The sequence below is a fragment of the Danio rerio genome, chromosome 17, assembly GCF_049306965.1.
Source record: "Danio rerio strain Tuebingen ecotype United States chromosome 17, GRCz12tu, whole genome shotgun sequence".
NCBI lineage: Eukaryota > Metazoa > Chordata > Actinopteri > Cypriniformes > Danionidae > Danio > Danio rerio.
In genome coordinates this window covers 28,385,518-28,412,500 of record NC_133192.1, presented here as the reverse complement: position 1 = coordinate 28,412,500, position 26,983 = coordinate 28,385,518, and the positions used below count along the sequence as shown (strand labels likewise).

The window sequence follows — 26,983 nt, the reverse complement described above, 5'->3', positions numbered from 1 at the left end:
ACGCGAATGCAGGGAGAACATGCAGAACCACCAACTGACCCAGCCGAGGCTCGAACCAGCGACCTTCTTGCTGTGAGGCGACAGCACTACCTACTGCGCCACTGCTGACAGGTTTTGAGCTTTAAAAAAATATCTTTTTAGAAGAAAGAAACTCATAAAGGTTTCAAACAAGTGAAGAGTGAGTAAATCATGACTAAATTGAAATTTTGGGGTGAATTATCCCTTTAATAAGGTTTGATTTCCACAGGATTTCCACACCCAAATGACATCTGAACATGCGTGCAGCGATGACACATTCTTATAGCATCAGTAACACCTACTCTAAACTCAGGGAAAAAAAAACAATAATAATAGCCTGTAGACTCTTTTATCTTACGAAATGGTGAAAGGTCACTGATTTGTTTTTTGGCAGGCATACCGTGACTTTCCTCATTGTCTGCAGTGATTTATCTGTCACCAGCCGGTGGAAAAAAAAGTTGTAATAACTTATTTTGCTAAAAGAAATCAGTGGGCCCTAAAACAACGCAAATAATATGTGCGTCATTTCGTTTGTGCCATAGATATAAATGATGATTGTCACACTGTCGTATAGCTTTGCTTTGCTGGCATATATGACCAGGCCCGGATTAAGAACTCAGGGGCCCCTGGGCACATTGTCTTGTAAGGCCCCCTACCTGGCCATATATACACACATATATATATATATATATATATATATATATATATATATATATATATATATATATATATATATTTTTTTTTTTTTTTTTTTTTTTTTTTTTTTTTTTTTAAGGGTATTTTAATGTATTGCTTTTACAAACTTATAAAGCATATTATTGCCATGGCATATAACGCACAATGCTTCTCCAATCCAGTTCTATGAATCTGAGTCTTTCATAATACAAACACTGATTTACTGTCTCTCTCCTCCTCTCCCTGTATTTTCTCTACTCTTCTCGTGATGAAGACTTGATTATAAACCTAAAAGTATCCGAAATCACACGCACTATACCTCTTCTCTCCCGTCTCTCTCCTCTTCTGGGCCTTTCTCTCTCTCTCTCCCTCTCTCTCTCCTTTTCTGTCTGTCTCTCACACGATGAATCCAGTCCGCGCTGCGCTGCCGTTAGCATTCTCCGCCTGGTTAATGCTAGCTACTCATCATTTAAAGTTACCATAACGTCTTCTTCTGTGCCCTCATTCTCCTGATCACGGGTCTGTTTAAAGAAGGTGTGTATGGAAAATGCCTCAATAAAGATGCCCCTTCTCCTCTTTCTCTCGCGTTTGCTAAATCCACTTGTCCACTCATTTTTGATCTATGACAGTTATAACGTTACACTAAAGTCCGCTCAGTTTAGTGCGGGTTATTACAAAACTGACGTTTCCGCGCTTGACCAATTACAGCATTCTGTTTAGTTAACGAATAAAAGGCAGTTTAAATATAATAATAATATTAATATGTGTTCGCGATTTTTTTGCTCAGAGGAAATACAGTTGTCTGAGCAATGTAGTTTTTGCAGAGAGGGAGGCACCTATAATTAAGGCTAAACATTAGTAAATACCCACGAGACACTTGTGACTTTATATCACATTTGCATTATTTTTTTTAAAAATGTTCCTTCCTGTTAAAAATATATTTCCAATCTGATTTGTAATGGGGAGAAAAAAAAAGTAGCACGAGTTCAGCTGATGGTGGATTCGAACCGAGTTTATAATTAATCGCGTCAAAAGATGATACTGGGTGCCTTACAAGGTGCGCCACTGCGGCTGTTACAATTGACAGCTCTATACTCATCTTGTCTCTATCAATCAGGCAGCGATGGGCGTAAACCCCGAATAGCTTATTCCAACTAGATGCGCTATTTGCAATTAGCCAAAAAAGACACTCCGAAATTGTCTTTTTTTCTCCCCCCTCGCAGGGGCCCCTAGTGCGCACGGGCCCCTGGGCCTGTGCCCATAAGGCCCATTGGTTAATCCGGCCCTGTATATGACAATGGAAAATTGCAAAATATCAGTATTGTGACATCTCATATTAGCTAAAGGTGAACTCAATGCTTTTAAGCTCTTGGTCGAATAAAAACACATTGTTGTTTGATATTTTTTATTTCTTCACAAACATGTACTTGTACTAAAGATGAGGTTTATCTTAACCACGGGTTTGCAAAATATCTTAAAATTGCAGGGAATTCACACGATATTACATATTGCACTAAACTTGACAAGTGTAACATCGAATCCGCATTTGTGTTCATTTGAAGGACGTGTATAAGCATGCAGAATAGAAAAATACATTTATTTAGGCTCTTTGTTTTCTTGTTTATCGTCAAATCATGACCAGGCAGATATTTTCGTGCATATTTCTACTTTTAAAGAGGCACTGGCGCCATCTACTGTCCAAACATTTAACTTTTAATTATTTGTTGGATTTTTTCATCATCACAAAAAATTGCAAAATCAGAGTTTTAAAAGAAGATCAAATGATAAGCACGATATTATAAGCACAACATACTGCTTACAAAATTAAATGACATTCTTGCAAAAGTTATATTTCATTAACCCTCATTAATGTACAAAAATGAATACAATGTACACAAATGTACATATAAAATGTAAATGCTTTCATTTTTTTCATGATTTATGGAGGAAGAAAACTGCAAAAACAATAAATAAATATATATATACAAATAAATAAATTTACTAATTAATAAATCTACAAATTCATGCATAAATAAAACAATAAATAAATACATATGCAAATAAACCAATTTCTGTATAAATAAATATAAAAATAGCGGGCATATTAATAATTAAATAAATTACACGGATATAAGAAAATGCTAAACTGAAAGTAGATTTTTCCCCCTTTTTCCACACCGCACTTATATATTTATTTATGCAGGAATTTGCAGATGTGTATACACATTATTTCTTTGTGTATTTATTTACTTATTTATTGTTTTTGCAGGTTTCGTCCTCCATAATGTTTTTTCATGATAGTATTTTTGATTGCAATTATATAGGGTAAAAAAATATAATATTAACATCATTAATAGGCCCAAATATTTTATTTGCGAAATAAACCACTTTTGTTATAGTTTACCCGGTTACTATGCCTACTATATTTAATTATTCATTTACACATTTATTTACCTTTTTAATAATAATTATATATTCTTAATAATTTTAAATCTAGTTTCTGTTATATTTAGTTTGTTTATTTGTTTGTGTTTTTTTAATTGAATGCTTGAAAAAACATAAGCAACAAATGTCATTAATTAAACAACAACAATCCAGGGGTTTTCAGTCATTTAGTCCAAGACAAGTGCCAAGTCCTTTATCTAAGTCCTTGTTCGTATTGCTTTTAAGTTTGTTAACCCCTTAACAGACACAAAATACATTTTTTATTTAAGTTTTAAATTTAGCTTTACAAAAAAAGCTTTACACGTACAAAACTTGCTTTTGTAAATATGAAATTATTTGTTTGTATGTTTTTAATTTGTTTGTAAGTGTATCTCATCACATCCCTGAATTTGACATCACACAGAGCCTGCGTACAACGTCACTTGACAGGTGTACCCGGAAGCAAGGGCGTTTCGAAAATGGCGATCCATGTAAGCCGCAACTCAAAAAGACGAAAGTAGCGAATTTAAAGTCTAAATCGAGATCTGACACGAACTCAATGATGAGTTTGTAACGGAAAATGTCATCTAATGTCAGGATGAACAGCGTCAGCATGGCACAAAAGGACGGGATGATGACAGACTCTTATACCGTGAGTCTATGACGCGATGTTTTCAATACAAATCAGGCTAACGTTAGAGATGCTAAACAAAACTCTTCCTGTTTACAAATCTCCTCAATTTAGCGACTAAGTTACAATACATAAATTTATATTGTTTCTGAGCAGACCGTATAATTTCTTGTAATCGAGTTTATTTTAGCGTTATCTATGTTGTTATGTGTTTATATTTATCGAGAAGTAATGTTAATGTTAGTGTTAATGTTAACTATATATATATATATATATATATATATATATATATATATATATATATATATATATATATATATATATACTATTAAGCTTTTCCAAGGATGATTTTTAAGTTCTTTGACTTCTATTTATGTACATTAAATGATTTCATTGTATTGTTATTGTCGTTTATCCACAGGACAACCTTATTGGCACATTATTAGCTATCTTTGGGAACCTGTTGGTCAGCATCTCAGTCAGCATTCAGGTAAGTGTGTGTACCTGAGCCTGCATTGTGATTCATGGTCAGGGTGTGTTCAGGTTACACCCTGTAACATGAAAGTCCGACACTTTTATTTACCTCATCTCATCATGTTTTATAACCTGGCTGTTGTTTATTGCAGTATCTACAAGAATGGGTTTAACATGAAGGTGTAAAATATGTACGTCATTCATGGCTAATGTTTTCTTTTTTTTTTTTTACAGAAACAAAGTCATGTGACGCTGGCTGGAAACAAAGACCCAAGGCAATATTACTACACTAAAACCTGGTGGTTGGGCCTGGTGTTGATGGTTCTGGGCGAGGGAGCTCTGTTTGTGTCTTATGCATTTGCGCCACTCTCTCTTATAGCTCCTCTGAATGCCGTGTCTGTCATATGTAGGTATTCATAAGCTGTTGTTTTCAATTAGATGTTTAATATTTCACATATTTAATTTTATTTAAATATTTTGCATTTGTTTTTAGTCCAGTTTTATTGCTCATATATTGATCAGATATGTCCCATTTGTTTGCTTCAAATTAAATTTACAAATTGATTTTATATACATTAAAACCTGTTATGTGAAAGTGTTTCAAATAATGTAATGTCAAGAAATATAACTAATTATATTATATATTAAATAGTTAGAAACTTGCTTTTAAATGGGTACAGTTTTGTGTTTTAATGAATGGAAAAGGATACAGATTTAAAATGCCAGTTCAGTTGTATTTTGGGCCTGCAGTGGGATCGCAGTGTTCTTTTAGAAGTCTTAAAATGACTCTTGTTCTAAATGTGGCAGATTTTTCCATATGACTTATCATTTTGTCATATCGTAGCTATTGCTACACTAAATAACATTTTAGTGAGTGTTTTATGTATGTAATCATAAAACTGTACACTAGTCTTTTGTGCAGAAAAACAAGTCAAAACAAAACAGACATTTTAATGCAGGAAAAAACAACAAAAACACTATATCAAGATTATATTATATCAATCAATCAAGCCTTCATCATTGAAAATCATTAAAATCATTTTGTTATTAAAAATAATAATTCTAACTTTCTACTTTAAAGATGACTTTTTGCTTTCGTTTTCACAGCAAGCTCCATCTTAGGTTTTCTATTTTTGCGGGAAAAATGGAAGGCACAAGAATTCTTGCGTGAGTACACAGCTCATGTTTCTCAATAAAAATAAATGAATAAAATAAACAAATTGTAGATATAACATAATGACTGACTGCATTATTAATGGTTCTGATGTGCCAACTGTATGTGTTACTGTGCTGTGTAATTGTTAAGATGAATCAATTTAGATTTCTTTCAATGTCTTGTATTTGTAGAGCGCTACATCTTAACTTTCCTGGGCTGTGCTATGACTGCGGGCGGTACTTACCTCTTTGTGACATTTGGGCCAAACTCTCATGAGAAACTGAATGCAGAGAACATAGTGAAACATGTCATCTCCTGGCCTTTCCTCTTATACTTGGTAACACCCCTCTCATCTTATGTGGAATATTTAAACGAACACTCCACCTTTTTTTTGGAAATGGTTACATTTTACAACTCACCTAGAGCTGAACAGTTGGTTTTACCATTTTTAAATCCATTCAGCCAATCTCTGGGTCTGGCAGTAGCACTTTTAGCTTAGCTTAGCATACATCATTTAATCAGATTAGACCATTAGCATCTTGCTTAAAAATGAACTAATATTATGCTGTTACCTAGCTAGGGACTATTTTCAGGTGCTGCATAATATCACTGTCCTTGCTGCAGCCATGGTACAGAAACATAGTTAATTAGTTATTACTTTAAAATGAGAGTATAGTTCCTAGCTCTATCGCCCTAAAAATTGCAACGGTCTGAGTACACAATGTAAGTACAGAAAAGTCAAACTTTAAATACTATAGGAAAATTATTAAAACTCTTTGAATTTTTGAGCGAGATGATAATGGTCTAATTCGATTCAATGAATTATGCTAAGCTAAGTGAAATGTGCTCTTGCTACAGTAGATGGGAGATCGGCTAAATGAATTTAAAAATGGTGAAACTCATCTGTATAAATCTAGGGTTGCAAAATGAGCATGTTTCCAAAAAAAGTGGAGTGTTCTTTCAATGATAATAACAATACTGTGAATATTAATGTTAAGTACACATTATGTTTGATGTGTAAAACACAGTTTTTCTTGATCATTGACAGTACTCTGTCCTTTTTAAGTGTTCATGTTGACCATGGTTTCTGTGTTTTTTCAGCTTCTGGGGATCATTGCATTCTGTCTGGTGCTGTATTATTACAAACAGCGGAACGCAAACTATCTTGTCCTGATTCTGCTACTGGTGGCTTTGCTTGGTAGGAAAATAACACACATCAATTATTGTTTGTTAAATCATTAGCAGTCCTTTTGATTTTGCAGCTAAAGAAATCCACAGAAATATAACTGATTGTCTCAGTTTTACTCTTAAAAATGAATAAATGAATAAAATAACGAAGTATTGGGTTGTCCCGTTGACTTTTGCACTTCAGGTTCAGTGACTGTAATCACAGTGAAGGCGGTTTCTGGGATGATTGTGCTCAGCATTGTGGGTCCTCTACAGCTGTCATATCCCATATTTTATGTCATGTTCGTCTGCATGGTGGCTACGATTGTCTTCCAAGCATCGTAAGTCCTGTTATTAGTTGGTGATAATATGTTGTGGGACAGTGAAATTGGAGTGATGTATGTTTAATGTGTGTTTCCTTACTTATTTTTTAAAATTATTATTAGATTTTTAGCTCAGGCATCTCACCTGTATGATTCCTCGCTCATCGCCTGTGTGAATTACATTTTCTGCACAACATTTGCAATCGGGGGAGGTAGGATTTGCATGTTTCTTTCTTTATTGATTATATCCACTGGGAAAATATTTCTGCTTGCGTTTTACTGTCATTCTGATTATTTTAAAACAGGAGCTGTATTTTATCAGGAATTCAACCATGAAGATGTCTTGCACATATGCTTGTTTCTGTTGGGGTAAGTTTATGAGACTTTATTTATTATTACTGTAATAATTTTTTTATAAATATTTTTGTATTAGTTTTAGTGTTTTAAGGTATATCTGATAATGAAATACAGTAATATTGTGAAATATTGCAATGGTAACTTGTATAAATAATACAATTAATAATCCATTTTGATTTTATAAATGTGATTTATGAATAGTGAAATATACATTTATTTTCTTTTTAATGTTTAAAAGAATTCATGTTAAATTAACTTGTAATTTAAGTGATTTTTTGAAGAATAGAAAGTTTAATAAAACAAATTTTAGCAGCAATTATTTATGCTTGCAGCAAAAAATAGTGCTCTTTTCAAAAAAAAAAAAATAGATTGTGTGTTACTCACAAAGTTATCAAATGCAATATGAAATTATTTTCTATATTTCTATTATTTAGGGTATGATTACATAACACTGTATTTAACAAAAAATGGAAATTCATGGTCAAGTAACACGCATGCTTACCGAGATTTATTTCGTGAGCTTTTGAAAGAACCAATGAGCTTTTTTGCTTCCATGTCAAGCACATATGGTTAAAGCTGCAACCACACAAAACTTTTCTCCCCATAGACTTCCATTCAGACCAGAAACGCAAGCTCGTGCGACAAATTTCGCAGTTCGTTGCTTTGGTGAACTCTGACCTACCAAATCGAAGATTAAAACATGACCTCTTTGTACAGAAATTTAAAATATGGACCAATCTCTCGCCTTTTAATGACTAATCATCTTGTTTAATCCCGCCCTTTTCGCAGCACCGTACGACAGAATTTCGCACTCTCAAACTGTAGTGTGACCTCGGCATAAGCCTTTGTTTGTTCACTAATCAGTGTTTTTATGTGAAAAATAGAAACATTTTATGGATTTTTTTTTCTTATTCACAAACCAGTAGTATTGTAATGCCTGAAAAATGCAGGCCTTTAAAAACAACTTTTAAAATACATGATTTTGAATACATCGCTTTGCTGTGATTGTCTTCATGTAAACTACAAATATGCAAATTTGTGAATGTCAGAACAACAGTGTAAAAACACTATGCACCTGTGTAGTCCTGTAGTTTGCCAAAGTGGCATCACCACGAATAGTATATATATATATATATATATATATATATATATATATATATATATATATATATATATATATATATATATATAGTTGAAATCAGAATTATTAGCCCCCATTGATTTTTTTTTTCTTTTTTTTTCATATTTTCCATATGATGTTTAATAAAGCAAGAAAATTTTCACAGTATGTCTGATAATATTTTTTCTTCTGGAGAAAGTCTTATTTGTTTTATTTCGGCTAGAATAAAAGCAGTTTTTAATTTTTTATTACCCTTTTAGGGACAAAATTATTAGCCCCTTTAAGCTATATTTTTTCTCGATAATCTACAGAACAAATCTCTGTTATACAATAACTTGCCTAATTCCCCTAACCTGCCAAGTTAACTTAATTAACCTAGTTAAGCCTTTAAATGTCACTTCAAGCTGTTTAGAAGTGTCTTGAAAAATATCTAGTAAAATATTATTTACTGTAATCATGGCAAAGATAAAATAAATCAGTTATTAGAAATGAGTTATTAAAATTATGTTTAGAAATGTCTTTAAAAAATCTTTTCCGTTAAACAGAAATTGGCAAGAAAAAATAAACAAGCGGTCTAATAATTTAGGGGGATAATAATTCTGACTTCAACTGTATATATGTGTATATATATATATATATATATATATATATATATATATATATATATATATATATACACACACACATCCACTGACCATCCTCAGTTTTACATCCAATGTTTTGTTCAATACAGTACAAAATGTTTACTATAATTTTGGAATATGCTGGTTACTTTTTAACGCATCTATGTCAGAAAGAAAACTATTTTGCCATGAACTTCCACACTCGTTTGTTTTCCTAGCAGTAACTTTGACTAATAGACTCGCACTGAGGCTCTTTGAAATAAATTATTTGTTCAAATGTGTCTGTCATTTTTCCACAGATGTGCTATTTGCTTTCTTGGAGTGTTCCTGATCACCAAAAACAAGAGAAAAGCCAAATCCTTTGAGCCGTATGTCACTATGGACATGGCGAAAGGTATGTACCCAAATACTTTGTAGTTTGTTTGTTTTTTTACCTTCTTTATAGTATTTCAAAAGGAAGCTGAGAATGTATTTTTCTTAAAATTTGTCTCTAGAAAAAAAGGCCAACTGATGTCTTATCCAATAACTCATAATAATTTCTATTTTTTTGTTGTCTATTAGAATAAATATAACATGTGTTTATTGTACACACAGGTATTCCTACCATTCATAACAAAGGCTGGGCTGTGCAGCCTGATTATAATGGCTCATTTTCTTATGGTGCGCTGGAAAACAACGACAGCGTGGCTCCTGTGACGCTTCCAGTGAACCATGAGCAGTCCGTCTCTCCTGGCCCTGTTAGCTCATACCAACCATCAGAACTGAAGAAAGACTGAACCTGAATGTGTCTGTGCAAGTGCAATTAATGCTACTCTGTTTAGCCATTACTGGTTTGACAGCACTTTTAAAAAAACAGAGGTCTGAAACACTGGATCATTTCAGAACTGTTCTTCTCTAGACTGATCCAGAGTCAGGAAAGCAAGCTCTAATCGGCTTATGCTAGAATGCAAATAAGGACTTTCCTTGGTGGCGTTGAGTTTAACCATGAGAGATACTGGCATGTTGTTATTATATGACACTCATATCTGCACTTATGCCTCACTGACATTGATCACTCCTGGTTTCCAGTAGTTACAAAGCTAATATTACTACCATTAGAAGCTAAATATACCTCAGAAGATGTTTTGGATTCTGCTACTACTTTGTACTAAAGATACTGGAGCCTGTCCAGCTTTAAAGGCCAAAGACTTATGTAGACCAATGTGCATTACACATTTCCTTGCTATATACTGTATATACATATGGTACTGGCTCAAAATCATGTACAAACTCATACATTTCTCATTTTGCTCAAGTAAGGGGTTAAATGTGAGGTATTATTTATTCCCTGTGCCTATCTAAAGCATACCAAATAGGTTTTCTGTACAAATATTTATGTTTATGGATAATAACCCAGCAAGTAGTTTTTTGTTTTTAAAAGATGTCTAATACATGTCTAATAGACGTCTAAATTAATAGACGGCTAAATTTGGGCTGTCAGTAAATAGACATCTAAGAACAGGCCAAAACTAGATGAGTCATCAAATTAACATGAATGAATGAATGAATGACTACACATATGAAGTCTGTCTATTTGACGACTAGTCAAGTTTTGGGCTATTTTTAGACGTCTGTTAGATTTTCACTGACAGCCCAAGTTTATCCTTGTTTTAGTTAAGTTATCTACATTTAGATTTCTATTAAACACAAAAGTGTTTGCTGGGACATAGTATTTCGGGATACTGCTGGTGGTTGAACTGTACAGACGCCTTGTGTAAAGCTTTAAGAAACACTGGTAAATGTTTTATAAATGTTGCTATGACTGGTTAAATATTTTATCATTGATTTGGTTTGTGGCCATTTTTCAATATTTAATAAGTAATCATTAATGCTGTATTTTACCATTGACAAGACTTTTTTTGGAGAAATAATGGAAAACTTGACCAGTCTCCATCAACACACTGAGTTATGTTCAAGTGCAATTACTGCTGTGTTAAAAGGAATGTTATTGGATTAAATGTTAACAGAGATCATTTTAAGCATTCCTTTTCCTTTTTTATACTATAACCATTTCACAATGACAATCATAATGTCTATAACCAAAATAAATAATGAAGTAAGAACTATGGTAAATTTTGACTGCTTGTTATTTATCTGTACTTGACACTGAAGTAGTTTATCGCTGTTATTACTTGACAAGTGTATTAAAACCATGAATCTGTCATAGTGTTGTGTAGTGCTGAGCAATATGAAAAACATCTCAAATACTGATTGATTTTTAAATGCAGAACGAGTTTTGTGTTTTCACCGCCACATGGGCTATATGCACATGGACTTTTAATTTCAGTCAGCCAGGTCAAGGGGTTCCGGTTAATTTTCATCTCATAGAAAGTAGTGATCCTCACTGCCTGGCTGAGATACAATATAAAGTGTGTATCAGATCAAAAAAGTAGCACTGCATTAATTTAGATTTTTCCATGCCATGTCTTTAAAATGTAATTTTACCCCAGTACTTTCAATGGAGTTTCTGCGCTAGCCGGCTGCTATATAACTGAATGTATTTGACTTGCATCACAACATTTATGCTCTTAAAGGAAATTGTAAATAGTCACATAAAGCTTTCACTGGAAGCTATCATTGGCTGAAAAACAGTAGCTGTGCATATAGCCCATTAGCGTCGAGTGACTTTCCATAAAAGGAATTTGAATATTTCAATGAATATTATTATATTCATCATAATTTATTTATTATTAAAATGATATTTTCATGCTTGATGCGCTTTGGTACAGACTGCATGTGCCAATCAAAATTAAAAGCTGTCAAATTAAATAAACTTGGCAGCCTCTGAAAACATTTCCTCACATTGTGTGATTAGCCTATATTGCACCCCTGCTGAAAAATCCAGCTTAAACCAGCCTAGGTTGGTTGGCTAGTTTTAGCTGTTGACCAGCCTGGTTTTAGAGGGGTTTTGGCCATTTCCAGCCTGGTCTTAGCTGGTCAGGCCGGAAAATGACCAGCCAAATCCAGCTTGACCAGCCTGGTTTAAGCTGGATATAGCTGGTTTTGGCTGGACTCCCAGCTTGGCTTGGCTGGTCAAGCTGGTTTTAGCTCGTCTTCACCCAGCCTGACCAGCTAAGACCAGGCTGGAAATGGCTGGAAACCAGCCTGGCAGTGGCCAAAAACTCTCTAAAACCAGCCAACCAGCCTAGGCTGGTTTAAGCTGGATTTTTTTTTGCAGGGACATCCATAAACTGCTACATGAAAGATGACGACACTTCTAGTGTTGAATAAAATACATAGTGATTCTAACTACATATGAGGTTCATTAATTTTTTCGCTACAGCGGAATGAATTTCTAACTTATCCAGCATTTAATATTGTTTTAAGCCCTTCATACCCTTTCAGCTGCAACCCATCACTGGTAATCACATACACTACGGCCAATAATCTAATTCACTAATTTGCCACGTGTTTAGACTGTGGGTGAAACCGGAGCACCCAGAGGAAACCATAGACTGGAGGAAACCCACGCGAACACGCGGGGAGAACATGCAAACTCCACACAGAATTGCCAACCGAGCCGGGGCTTGAACCAGCGAACTTCTTGCTGTGAGCCGATCGTGCTACTCAGTGCGCCATCATGACGCCCCCATATAGGTTCGCTTTGAGTTAATTCCTGAAAATGTGTGTCAAATATAATCCATTATACATTCTGATGTGGTAACAGGGCGACCGTTTAGCGTTGTGTCCTCTGTCACACGTCATCATTTCTGGGTGTCAATCTTCCGCAAACACGATTCCCATTGGCTGGTTATAAGATAAACCTGCATGTCATTGGTCATTCTTGACTGTCACTTGTCGTTTTTGATGGCATCCGATGAATTTACTGTTTATTTGAGAGAAAAATACACGTATTTCTAATTGATTTTTACTTATATTTTCCGCCTGAATTTATGTTTATGCCCCTCGGATCCTAAAGTACATGGCCTGTCGCTCATGCAACGGTTCTGAATCAGTTGCAAAATAACAGGTAAGTGATCTGTACAACTTACATTAACGTTACATTCTTGCCATAAGATTTCTCTCTGATTGACTTTTTGTTCAGAAATTTAGGTAAAATGTCTGACTTAATCAACTAAAACGTTTAAATCACCCTCGTCACTTGTATGTTGTCAATGGCATCTTGGTAGTGTAAACATGCTAATCGTTTGATTTGAAATGTACGTTAACGTTAAAGCAACAGTGATGTTTCCATCCCCCTCACTCCCTAAATCATCAATTATGTCATTTGTGTATTTTGCCACCTTGAATATACAGTTAGCAAAACGCACATTTGCAACCTCTCCAGGTTAGCGAACACTTTCTATTTTAGGTAACGTTACACGTTTATAATAAGATTATACCACAACACACTCTATTTAGCCGTCTATCGTCCACCAGGTGGCGCGATTACACAACAGCGAGTAGTTGTTAGATTCTGTCAGCTTCATGTTCCCCAACAGTTCCCAAACACTTGACTTCATTTATTATTTCTTCATTGAACAAAGTTCTTTTTCATACGTACAACAAAAGTGAACAGTGACATCACGAACTTTGGCAATTTTCGTTATTAATAAGTTAATTAATAAATTATTAATACATGATGAAAGGACCTTTCATCATGACATTCAAAAATTTCAGAATACTAAATCTGAATCACATTTCTGTCTCTACATTGAAAATCTGTTCACCTAAAACTGTGATGCTTCAAAACAATTATGAAAAAAAAAGTAAATAAATCAAATGATTTAATCCTAGTTCTAAATACACAGTCAATATGAACAAAGTTTACTGCGTTTAAAGATAAAGCATGCTTACCAAGATTCATTTTGTGAGCTTCTGAAAGAACCAATGAGCTTTTTACTTATGCGTCATATAGTTAAGCCTTTGTTTGTGTTCACTGATCAGTGTTTATATTTGAATTAACGGCTAGATTAAATCTGTTTATCATATTAAGCAGGTGATTTCAGAAGACATTTTTTAGAGCATCATACTGCTTGACTAATGTGGATTCATTTTATAGATGTTAGTTTTTTTGTATTTTTCTTTAATATAAATATCTTTTAAAACACTATAATTTTGAGTGAATAGACCTTCAAAAGATATGGACCAAAATTTTCATTCTTTATATGTGTTGGGCGAATGACGATGATGACAGAGGTTTAATTTAAACTGAAGTAACCTCAACTAACTTCTTAAATTATTAATCATCAGATACTTTGAAAACTAAACACACAAAATGGCACAAATTTAAGTCTTTACAAATATTTAAGGGATAGTTCTCCCAATAAAAAAAAAAAAAAAAACTGTCATCATTTAGTCACTCAAGACTACGGCCAAACAAAATCTGCGGACATTTTTTGCTATTTCTGCAGATTCATGCGGAATGATTTTGGGAGTATTGTAACTAAAAACTTAATATATGAAATAAAAAAATAATAATATTTTTAACTTTTATTTAATGTTTACAATGGAAATCCAATTAGATCCACTTATTTAGTAAACAAAGAAAGTCTCTCATATAATATATCTACTAAAACACAGACAATATTACTTTATAAACTGTATTGTAAATAAACCATATAAACAATTTCATATTAGTCAATAATATTACTCAAATTAATTAAATGAATAAATATTAATGTGCACACATTTACACAAGTAAATAAACTCAATGATAGGCTAAAAATCTGTGGAAATCTGCATATTTCTGCTGGCACAGATTCCGTGTGGGCCTACTCATGACTTATTCCAAACCAGTTTGATTTTTACTTTCTGTTGAACAAAAAAGTAGATATTTTGAAGAATGTTGGAAACCCTTAATCATTGATGGAATTTATTTTTACAACTATGGATGTCAGTAATTACAGGTTTCCAACATTCTTCAAATATCTTCTTTTCTGTGCAGTTGAAGACCAGAAAGCTTACGTAATCTGAAACAGTAGTGGCGCCCATGATCCAAAATAAATGTACATTTTTGTCATATTTCACAGAGGTATCATTTACATTCTATTAAGGCATACAATGACAAATAACAATAAAAACTGAATGTGTGGTTTGTGCTAATGTCTTCTTTTGGTGGGGCAGGGAATAATGCGTGAGGGTGAGAAATTATGGAGCAGGAACTCAGAGGGTCACAGCAGTGATCCTGAAGAGGATGAAGAAGAGATGGCATTCGGAGACACAGAGGACGACTATGAGGAGATGATGGACTTGAGTGATTTACCTACGGCTCTGTTTGCCTGCAGCGTTCATGAGGCTGTGTTCGAGGATGACCGATACAGGGTGAGAGCACATAACATAGAGATTACATATACATATAAAACATTTAGGAATCCTGTACTGCCAATATCAGAGATAAAAAATTTAATTTACCTTTAGAAATGTATTTTTTGAAAAGAAAAAAAAACTGTTATAAGTCTACCCATGGCCAGATTTCTATTGACCTTATTTTGCAATGTGGAAGTGCAATTGTTTTTTATAACTTCCCATTCATTTGCCTGTGGGAGAAATGAAAAGGAATAATAAATGGCAGAAAACAGTCAAACAACTTGCTCTACAAACAAGTGTCTTCATGACTATACGTAAAAATTTAAATAATATAATAAGAAAATATCGGTTTGCAACATCAAGAAGCTAAATGAGCAGTTTGTAATGTCTAAAAATCAATAGAAGCGAATGAGAACGGAAGTGTCAAGCCAAAAATAATCCAATAGCTGCATTCCCTCGTACGTGAAGAAGGTCAGAAGAATTGCCATATTTTCATAAGTTGCTCAACTAAGATATCACCTCAGATATTTTCATGTTATAATTGAATGTACAATTTTTTATGCACAGTTTGATTGACAGCAGTAGTTCGAGAAACAAAGTTGTTCAAAATGACGAGATCAAACATAGTATATTGAACATTGTGTGCATGCATAAAACATCACATGAAAAGAGGTGTACAATTTGATAGCAGTACTCAGTATCTGATTTCTTTAAAATTTTAAATACACCTCTAAGGCTATGAACCAGTTTCTGATCGGTTTTCATCAAATTTGTAAAACGTGTGTTTAATGTTTATTGGTTTGTTGGCTTAGACTAGGCAAAATAAACTAGATAGGTTTGAAATTTTTGAAATTTATCTTTTTTTTTTTAAATATCTCATGTATCATAAATTATTATTTATGATAATATAAATTGGGGTGGGGGGTGGGGGGATACATCCCCCTCACTTTTAGAGACAGACTATTTAAAACCAGATAATCAATAATAAAGTGAAAATGAAATTTTGGAACTCGTTCCGCTGTCCCTGCCACTTTTAAAATGTCCGCTAAACGTCTTGTCATTTGACAAATAAACTTGTTTTAGACTTGACTTTTATTATATGGACAGCTGAAACATTCTTCAAAATATCTTCTTTCGTGCTTAAGTTTGAAGCAAAGTTCATTTTTGTGTGAACTATTGCTTTAAGGGGTCTGTGTGAGCTTGGGAAAAGACATTTTGGGATAAAAGGCTTTCGGTTCCACACAACACTCAGCACCTCAGGCTTTGAGTGCTTGCGAGGTCTCTTTATCTTTTTCAGCAAACTCTAGTCTTCCTAATCGGGCGAGTTCAAAGCTAATGGAGGTCTTGTGAGCAGTACATTTTAACCTACATTCAGAAGGCAGTACTTTCAAGCCCTGAGGACAATGTCTTATGTTCGCGCTGCGTTGCTTCAGCGTTCTTGGAGTATTTTTGCTGCTTGTTAAAGCTGTAACCCCTTACCTGAAGAGTATCGGGGACTGAAAAGAGCTTTCCTTGTGGTCGAGGAGATAAGCGGAGAAGTGATTTCTCTTCAGAATTACTGGCTGAACATCAAGCGTATCTGCTTCATTCTGAAAACCTCTTGAGCTTGCCTAAAAATATTTAAACAAACATAATTATTGTGTTGAACATCTTGTTGTTATGATCGCAGTCAGCAGTAGACAAGACAAGATATTCTGAAAAATGTTATAAACCAGCAGTAAGTTAATAATATGAACAAAAAATACTATGGACATCAATGGCTATGGGTTTCTAGCATTCTTCAAGATAGCTCAACAGAAGAAAGGAACTCAAACAGGTTTGAAGGAGTAAATGATGATAGAATTTTCTATTTTGGTTGAACTATCCCTTTAATTACCTTGCATTCTTAGGCATCATTTTACACATTTGTTTTTCAAATAGTTTTTTTGTGAGTTTCCCTTGTGATGTTAGTCATCGTGTTTTTTTTTGTTGTTTTTTTTTGACCAATCTCTTAATAACTTCTTTGCAAAGCCTCAGTTTGTGCTGAAGTGTTTACACACTGTAAAGTTCAGACTAAAATGATCAAGAACACTGATTTCTGACTTAGAGGAAGATTAAGTTAAGTTAAGAACTTTCCATTTCTTTAGGTGTATAATAATAATATTTTTCCAACTTGTGCCTCGGGGTTTAACTATTGAAGATTTTTGTTTATGAAGTTTAGGTATAGTAAGCAGTTAGCTTAGAATATTTGATGGTATTTTAGATTTCAGGATGTTTTTACGGTCAGTAATAAATTTTAATTTTGAAAAATATTTTTAAATAGCTTACCCATTTAAAAAAGGAAAAGTTACAAAAATAGAAAAATAGAAGTGAAAGAAAATGGAAAATTGGTTGTCAAAAAATAAACCTAACCTTAAGGACAGTTTTAATAACAAGTTACTTTTAGAGAGTAAATTTCATTTAGATTTTTAAATCCACTGCCACATGTTTTGACTTCATATACAGTTGAAGTCAGAATTATTAGCCCCTTATTATTAGTTTATACTGCATGATTTTAGCCTCGAAATCACAGGCAAATCGGTGCAAATCTGCACGTAAGCAACAATCACACAATGTGAACTATCAAAGACGCGATCTGAGAGAATTTGAATCGCCGACAGCTCTAGATATTTAGCATGCCAAATATTCAAAATCATGCTGTGTGAAATGAGTTTTGACTGAAAATAACAACGCCGATCACCTACAGCCAATGAGAGAGCAGCATTCACTAGTGTGAGAACCTGCAGGCCAGCGGGAGGCTGGGGGAGAAGTTCAAAGTGCTCATTTTCAGTTTATTTGGACCCAAGAAATGGATTAAAAACTAGTGAAGGTTTAGCAGGAGGACCTGTGTCTGTTTGACGTGTCATCTGAGCAATACCACAACCGGGTCAAAAAAAAAAGTTGAGGAGAAATTGCCAGTTCTCTTCAAACCCAGGTGAGCTAATATGTTCATTTTCTACCCCATTAATGTCTTCTTTCTTGTTAATAACAAAAGATATACTAAGTGTCTTTGGTTATAAGACGTAGTTTAGACTACTTACAAAATCACACAGTCTGAACTTGGCATAGAAAATCTTGCTATCAGAAATATTATGAATTTAAATTTTCATGTACAAGGCAGAAATAAACAATGCTGATGCAGTAAAAGTTCAAGAAAGCAACTTAAATATTGTTATAGTGCAAATCAGTCAACTAATTTTAATAATGTTTGTTCACTGACAACCCATTGACAGACTAAATATTAAAATTATCATATTAAAGCAAATATATGGGTACACTTTAATGTAAAGCTATAACTAATAATATTATTTAATAATTCAAAACCTTTAAAATTTATATAACAAAAAAATTCAAATTTATATGATATAAATTAATTATTTGCAGCAAATATGTGATGCACAGGAACTGGTAGTGCCTTTGTTGCATCAGATATGTATGTCAATTTACTCACACCTAGTCAAGTTGGGGTTTGAGAACCCACAGAATAAAGTGTGTAGTGTAAGTTACCATAGCAACAGAACCCTATCAAAACTAAACAACCATCTCGAGCCCTGCAAACTCAGAGTATGCTTAAACTAAATGAGAGCTTACAAGGGTATAAACACAAATTCACTCTGGCCACAACAAAAACACACCTCTCGCTTCTGGCAAACTATAATCCCAACTGTGATGTGACTATTGCATATGCACATATTGTGATATCAATGCTGAAGCAATATATTGTGCCACCCTATTTTGTGTGTTTGAATAGTATATGGGGTCGTTATCCTTGGAGAAAATATGGATAAAACAGTGAGGGCTAGAGGTTACTCATGTCATTACTCCATGACTTCCCTGATTGTAAGTGTGATCTTGTCCTAATGAGCACAATTTTCCTGAGCAGTCATGAACTGCCATAAGCGATGACTGAGTGACAGTGAAATTTTGACAATCGTTTATGTTGAGACCGCTATTCTAAAATCACACTTTTCTGCTGTGAAAATGCACTCTCTATCAAAAACAGTGATTTGAGTGTGATTTTTGTCCTGGAGTGGAGCTGGGAGCATCTTTGTGGGCAAACAGCTGGCCTTTACTTCTGCTTCAGAAACTGGAGCTCTCTTGCAAAACCCCCACCGACCAGAAAATCTCATTTACTTTGTGCGAGTGAAGCTCTGTTTTCCTGCTTGCTAGACACACACACACATACACACTTCATAATTCTTTCATTTGGTTGCGTCTGGCAGCCTGGCCTTGTTGTTTCATTAAGACTGTTGACCTGCTTTGGTGGCACGTGCCTCGGCCGTCCTGCGCTCTCTGTTCACTGTGTTGCTGGATCGGGGTCACGGTCCTGCTCCAGCACTCAGACTCTTCAGATAGGAGTCAAAACAGTGCAGATCAGTCATGTATTCTAAGATTAGACGCTATAAATAGTCGCGATATGAACTCACCCGAGAGAGCAGGATGTTGGAAGTGATGGATTTGAGAGAAAATGTGCAATGAGTAAAGAAGTATTTACATTCAGCAGTCGCGGAGTTTAATCCTCGGGTCTGTGATTAAATTTCATTATTATACTCATGATAATAAATGATAGAAAATGTGTTATACATTCGTCTGTTGTGCAACAATTATTTAAATATCTTATGGGCAGCAGGGCTGGATTTGTTCATCTAAAAATTTTGTAGAAAAAAATATTGTAAAATGTTATTACAATTTAAAAGAATGGATTCAAATTTTCTTTTCTAGATTATTTGACAGGTCAATTGAATTGCATATATTTTAAACTGAAATCTATTTTCTGTCACTTCCCAGCAGGCACACAACGTCATAAGTATTAGGTTAGATTTAGGTTGTGATGTCAGGTGACCAAAATTCAATGTCTAGCCACTTCTAAGGACGTTATTTGGACGTCCAATAACGGTATCAAAAGACGCTGATATTTGGTTGATTTTAGGTTGTGTTGGAAAGTGACTAAAATTCAACGTCAAACCAACATCTTAAACCAACGTCATATTGATGTCAAATACTGATATTAAGTCGTCAGGTATAGCAACCAAAATCTAACGTCTGATAGACGTCATAGTGGTAATGTCCACACAACGTCAAACTGTAACATCATTAAACATTGATATTTGCTTGATTTTAGGTTGGACGTTGGACATTGACATCGACCTGACATTGGGTTCTGACGTCAACCCGATTTTCATTTCCAAACAAAATGCAACGTCCCCACAGCATTGGGTTACAATGTCAATCTGACATCAGGAAAACTGGACTGATGCAATTTCAATTTACTAGAACTTCAATATTAAGCTGCTTTGACACAATCTACGTTGTAAAAGCACTATATAAATAAGCTTGAGTTGAATTTAATTAAAATCATGTTGATGTTTTGTGCCTGCTGAGTTCTGATTAATGTAAAATAACTCTCAATAAAATTATATATTTTGTCTTTGTAAAATTCTTACTGACCCCAAACCTTTGAATGGTAGTGTACAATGCTTTAGAGATTTTTTTTTATTTAAGATCAATGTATATAAAGTCATGCTTTGCCCTGTTATTTAAATTGTACAAGAAAGATTTTTTTTCTTGTTTTTTTTCTTTTTTTTTTTTTTTTACAAATGATTTCTTTTAAAACATAAAAATCTTATTGTTCTAAAACCTTTGATCAATATTAAACAGAATTCATTCATTTGTTTGCTCAATTATTAATTTCCTTTGGTTTAGTTTGTTATTTATCAGGGGCCGCCATAGCAGAATGAACCCCCACTAACTATTCCAGCATATGTTTTACGCAGTAGATGCCATTTTTAGCCACAACACAGTACTGGAAAGCACCCATATGCCATTTGTTTGTTTGTTGAGTGCAACTGGTTTGATTTAAAAAAAATAATAATTTAAATGGTCAGTAAGCACAAATATTTCCAGATTTCAAATTTATCTAATAAACCCTTTATTGAAACAAGTTCCTTGTGAACATATTTCCACATTTGTCACATGTGATTATATTTTGCTTCCACATTAGAGTTTGCAGTGCTTGGAGTGCTTTAGATATTAAATAAAATAATACATACTGCCAATAATAATAAAAAAAATTCAGAAATGTAAGAAAATTGTAAAATTTTACATTTGTGGGTTGTCTTTGAAACTTTTGATGGAACTGAAATTTAAAATGAAAATGCTGTTTCAAAATAAAATATGTTTGCAGCTAATATTTGCAAAGTCATAGTCCTATATATATAAAATAACAAGATTAAGTCAGTAAATCTAGCAAATACTGTTGTGTTATTTTTGACTCATCCATGTGTAACTTTGATCACTGCTGACGGGATCAAAAGTAACAACGTGCAACTTTTGTTTAAAGTGAAGTTATATTGGAGTTATTCTACACTGATACAAAATAACACCTGATTTTGATTGACCACTCTTGTGAGTTAGTTACCAAAGCAAAAATATATTTCTACTAAAACATATTTTAAAAGTAGTTTTTATAAAAAAAAATAAAAAAAAATGGTACTTTCATCCCTGCTTTCCCCTAATTTATGTTTAGAATTGAAATGTAGAATATGTATAGCTAATACAACTAATACCAACAAAGTATTTTGCCCAGTGTTTTTTCATGATATCTTGTTTTTGTTGTTCTTCGTAGATCATAATAATAGTTTGATTCGTAATAGTTTGAAGTCTTTGGACTTTAAATTTAATTTAATAACATGTTTATGTTTATGTTTATATATATATATATATATTTGTGTGTGTGTGTGTGTGTGTGTGTGTGTGTTTGTGTGTTTGTGTGTTTGTGTGTGTGTATATTTGAAATTGAAACAAGAAATTGTTTTGCTGCAGTTTTAGCTCTCCATTTGATGTCCAACATAAACTCTAGAGTCTTGAAGCCAAGCCACTTTCTTAAATGACACATCAGCGCATTATTTATTACATAATAAGGTTCATAAATAGATATACTGCATTGCTCATTTTCCTGCTGTGGTGAGCTGTCCACAGGCCTGCTGCTGACCCACTGATGAAAAAGCTTTACACTGAGGATAATGAGAATATTGCTGTTGTTATTCAGGTCAGAATCTGCCTCATTTACATAGGTGACATTTTGGTGTTGTGTGTAAACAGTGTGTAGAGGGAAAAAAAACTGCAGTAGATATACCTTGTTCCTCTTCAGTGCTCTGGAAAACTGTACAAAATCCAGGTCTCTTCTTTTCTTCCCTTTTTTTTCAACCTTCCAGTTTCTTTTTTTCAATCGTTTTTCCCCACTCAGCCTGTCTGTCAATATTATCTATCAGACTTGCTGTTTTTTCTTATCTCTGTCTCTCCTGCATCTCATATCTGCTGCATCACCTTCTGTTCCTCCTGCACCTGAACTCTCTCTCTCTCCTCTTTTTCTGCATGTCTCTCTCTCTTTCTCCTCTGTGATATAAATAGCTTGCCCTAGTTTGTGATATAGCTGCAGTGGTGCCAGGGGCTGGTACAGCAACACATGAGCGAGGTAGTCTGCCAGTCTTTATACACACATTTGGAAGTCATGATGGTGCAGTGTCTCTGCAATGGTGTGTATGTGTGTGTGTCGAGACTGACCATATAAGCGCCATCTCTTACATTCAAGATTCTTCTTTCACTGCGCAAAGAGAGTTTCATCATGCTTTGCTGGGTTTTGGTTGAAATAGAAGTGTAAGAGACTACTCTATATATTTTTATAGGTGTGATTGAATTCAGAATTATTAGCCCCCTTTTTTCTTTTTTAAATATTTCCCAAATTATGTTTAGCAGATCAAGGAAATGTTCACAGTATGTCTAATAATATTTTCTTCTTCTGGAGAAAGTCTTATTTGTTTTATTTCAGCTAGAATAAAAGCAGTTTTTAATTTTTTTAAAAGCCATTTTAGGATCAAAATTATTAGCCCCTATTAGCAAATTGTTTTATTTGATAGTCTACAGAACAAACCATCATTATACAATAATTTGCCTAATTACCCTAACCAGCCTAGTTAACCTAATTGACCTAGTTAATCTTTTAAATGTCACTTTAAGTTGTATAGAAGTGTCTTGAAAAATATCTAGCAAAATATTATTTACTGTCATCATGGCAAAGATAAAATAAATCAGTTATTAGAGATGAGTTATTAAAAATTATGTTTAGAAAAGTGTTGAAAAATCTTCTCTCCGTTAAACAGAAATTGGGGAAAAAATAAACAGGGGGCTAATAATTCAGGAGAGGGGGTTCTGACTTTAACTGTAGATGACTTTTATTTAAGCAAGCTGTGGTACAATAGGAATGCTGTAAGAAAATAAGTCATAAAAAATGCTAAATGTAATGGTATTTTTCTATAAGTGTATAATTAGTTTTTGATTAAAGAGAAAGGAGTCTAAAGAGAAGAGACTCCACACAAAACTTAAAATTCTGATATTGTTTACTCACCCTCATGCCCTTTAAATTTGAGCCAGTGTTGGAAAAAGAAACCACTATGAATTTTTCTACTCGTGGGACCAGATTGATTAAACCTGCTCCAGGATGACACACAATATTTTAATAGTAGAAGATCCTCCAACATGTTCTCTTTGCAAAAGCACTTTGTCTGGGAAGCATGTTATATTCGATTATGTTGGCTTTAATTTTTTGAGGATTTTTTGCTATTCACTTTAGGGCTTTACGATATTGTAAAAATCTGATATTGCTATATTTGTTTTCCTGTCATTATATATTGCATTATGTTTATAATTGTACCATATTTGAGAAATCACTACAATTTAAGAGTATAGCTTTATTTGAAAAGATTTCATCCATTTAGATAGGTTGGGATGATGCAGTCTCCTTTCTACACAGTGCATTTGCATAAATTATAATAACTTACAAGCATATATAAATACAACAGAGCAGAGATAAAAGGTGAAATAACCCTTTGACTGCCTGCTCTACCAAACAGTTGACCATATTTTGACTGTTTTAGGTACTGACTGTTAAAGTGATTTAAAGAATGTCTGTTTTAAAATAATGGTTTACACACACACTATTGTTGGTTTACAAGAAAATTAAACAAATAATCCTGTTGCACCACACTGATTTAGGTTTTATTGTAAAAAAAAAAAAAAAAAACATGTTAAATGAGAATCTGAAATATTGTATGACATACTTTTAAAAATAAAGAGGATTTAGTACTCATAAATGTTTTATTTGGATTATTTTTTAAAAATAAATTGGTTTTACACTACATGTTTTTAGATTTTTTATATGTAATAATTCCAGTACTCTATCATAAACTGACATGGCAACCATTAGGTAGAGGTTGATATTTCAGGGGGTATTATGGGGTATGTTGGAAAAAAATGCATTAACTGTGTTAACTAGCGACATTAGGAGTTAAGAAATGCAATCCACACATTTTTTTCTTGGTGTGTAGTTAAAGGGATAAATGTTCTTTTTTTGGTTCTCTGCAGAGTCTAACAGTATTCAGGGGCAGAAATTGAACAATCAAACAAAAAATAACATAGTTCTCATTGTTGCATACACAAATACAGAATAATAGTATTCAATAACACCTTTGTTTAAATATTTGATTAATAATCTAATCCTGCTATGTGACTATTGCAGATACATTGCGATATGCATGCTCAAACGATATATTGTGCAGCGTTAATTCAGTTCCTTAGTTAAAGAGATTTTTAAACACTCTTAAACCAAATTCAATTTGAGCCTTTAGTAAAAATAAATTGTAAAAGCATGATATAATCTAACTGCAGTATACAGTATGTTTTCTCAACATAAAAATAGCCTAGAAGCTGGAATTGTGTTAAACACTAACAAACAAGCCCTCGCGTCATTCCATACCTTTATGCATTTTTTTCTTCTGCTGAACTCAAAAAGAAGATAATTTTTGGTTCCCATTGACTTCCATTATGTGTTTTCCTTCCAATACATAAATAGAAATCAATAGGAACTGACATTGATTTGCAAAATTCTTTGTAATTTTCTAATGTGTACCACAGTTTAGTTTGAAATGACAAGGACTCAAATAGAAGTGAAAGTTCATTAAAGTTCATTAGTTCTATGAAATGGCTATGTGGTGGCACAGTAGTGCTGTCACCTCACAGCAAGAAGGTTGCTGGTTCGAGTCTCGGCTGGTTCAGTTGGCATTTATGTGTGGAGTTTGCATGTTCTCCCCGTGTTCGCGTGGGTTTCCTCTGGGTGCTCCGGTTTCCCCCACAGTCCAAAGACATGCGATTTAGGTGAATTGTGTAAGCTATTTTTTGTCCATAGTGTATATGTGTGATATATGAGAGTGTATGAGTGTTTCCCAGTAATAGGTTGCAGCTGGAGGGCAGTTAAAGAGTTGTTTAATAAAGAAAATGAAGTTGGTATAACTTGATCATACCTTTTATTTTTATATTAAAACTGGGTTACTTAAATGTTTAGAGAAATTCTGCACAGATGAATATGCTGAACTTAACAGGCTTACATTGTAAGAGAAAGTGAATTAAATTTTTGGGTTGACCATCTGTGTGTTTATGCTTGGTTCAATCTCTGGTGTGGTTATGTCAGTCCAGTTCATTAGTGAAAGCCCAGTATGAACATTGCCTTCAAAACCCTGGTATGGATGGACTAAATACAAAAGGGCTTATACCACTAAAAAGGAGGGGTTTTATTTCACTTTCAATACAGCATTGGTGTGGTTCGACTGAAACATGGTGGAAAAATCAACCAAAATCATCGAAAGAATCCATAGGCAAAATTGCATACTACAAATCACAAGACCGTCTGGTTGTGAAGCTACTGTATCCTCACACTTTTAGGTTTGGTATTAAATGCCACATCAGCCAACCAGACATATACAAGTATTTATACTGATTTATCTATATATTCATGTTTATATGTTTATATCTTTATACGTTGTTCTATCTATTTTAGTTTAATTTAATTGTGATTGTGGATCCGCACGGTGGTGCAGTGGATAGCACAATCGCCTTACAGCAAGAAGGTTGCTGGTTCGCGCCCCGACTGGGCCAGTTGCTGTGGGTTTCCTCCGGGTGCTCTGGTTTCTCTCACAAGTCCAAAAAACATGTTTTCCAATAATGGGTTGCTCCTGGAAGGGCATCCGCTGCATAAAACATGCTGGATAAGTTGGTGGTTCATTCTGCTGTGGCCATCCCAGAGTAATAAAGGGACTAAGCCGGAAAAAAAAAAATAATAATTATTTGTGACTGTTTGGGGTTTAACGTGTTTTAAACAATGAACTTGAGAGCATATACAAATGTTCATACTTTTAATTAGTGCATGTTGGTTTATGTTAAAGGGGCGGGGCTTCACCTTTAAAAGGCAGCCTCAAACACCAATAACCGAGCGAGCAAGTTACTGTAGTGCTGTGAGCGATTTGTGACTTGTCTGTGTATATTAGCGTGATTGTTCATATATAGTTTGTTTGCTGTTTATTTGTTCTTTTATTTTTAGTTATATTGTTACTTTGCTGGGTTTTTGGGTGATTTTGGTTTTCACTTTCATACACTAAGTAAACCATTACTTTGCATGTTATGTGAGCGAAGTGTGCCATAATTTTTCTTGTTTTACCATACTTTGAGAACCCACTACGAGCATTCCTGGTTGGTCAAGCTCACAAGAACCAAACTACAAGTTTTAATAGTATGTTTCCTTTACCCTTTACACACTTTATTCTGAGCTTAAAGCAATAATCAGTAGCACTGTGGAAAATCATTGGAAAAGTTCTTCATATA

The 26,983-nt window shown here is 33.9% G+C and overlaps 2 protein-coding genes across 3 annotated transcripts in view; both read left to right on the top strand.

The window, feature by feature from the left end:
- Positions 1 to 3,584: 3,584 nt before the first annotated feature.
- Positions 3,585 to 11,169, top strand: nipal3 (NIPA like domain containing 3). The gene is given in 11 exon segments (NM_001002634.2): positions 3,585 to 3,769; positions 4,170 to 4,238; positions 4,457 to 4,628; positions 5,330 to 5,389; positions 5,570 to 5,715; positions 6,480 to 6,576; positions 6,751 to 6,886; positions 6,992 to 7,080; positions 7,174 to 7,237; positions 9,268 to 9,362; positions 9,563 to 11,169. Coding segments are annotated over 11 exon segments (1,164 nt in total). The 5' UTR covers positions 3,585 to 3,715; the 3' UTR covers positions 9,745 to 11,169.
- A 1,688-nt stretch (positions 11,170 to 12,857) lies between these two features.
- rcan3 (regulator of calcineurin 3) overlaps positions 12,858 to 26,983 on the top strand; it is a 45,367-nt gene continuing 31,241 nt past the window's right edge. The window contains 2 exon segments of one of the 2 annotated variants that reach the window (NM_001005392.1): positions 12,858 to 12,977; positions 15,074 to 15,271. In NM_001005392.1, coding sequence (NP_001005392.1) covers positions 15,080 to 15,271 — 192 coding nt within the window. In that variant the 5' untranslated portion in view covers positions 12,858 to 12,977; positions 15,074 to 15,079. 2 annotated transcript variants of the gene reach the window in all.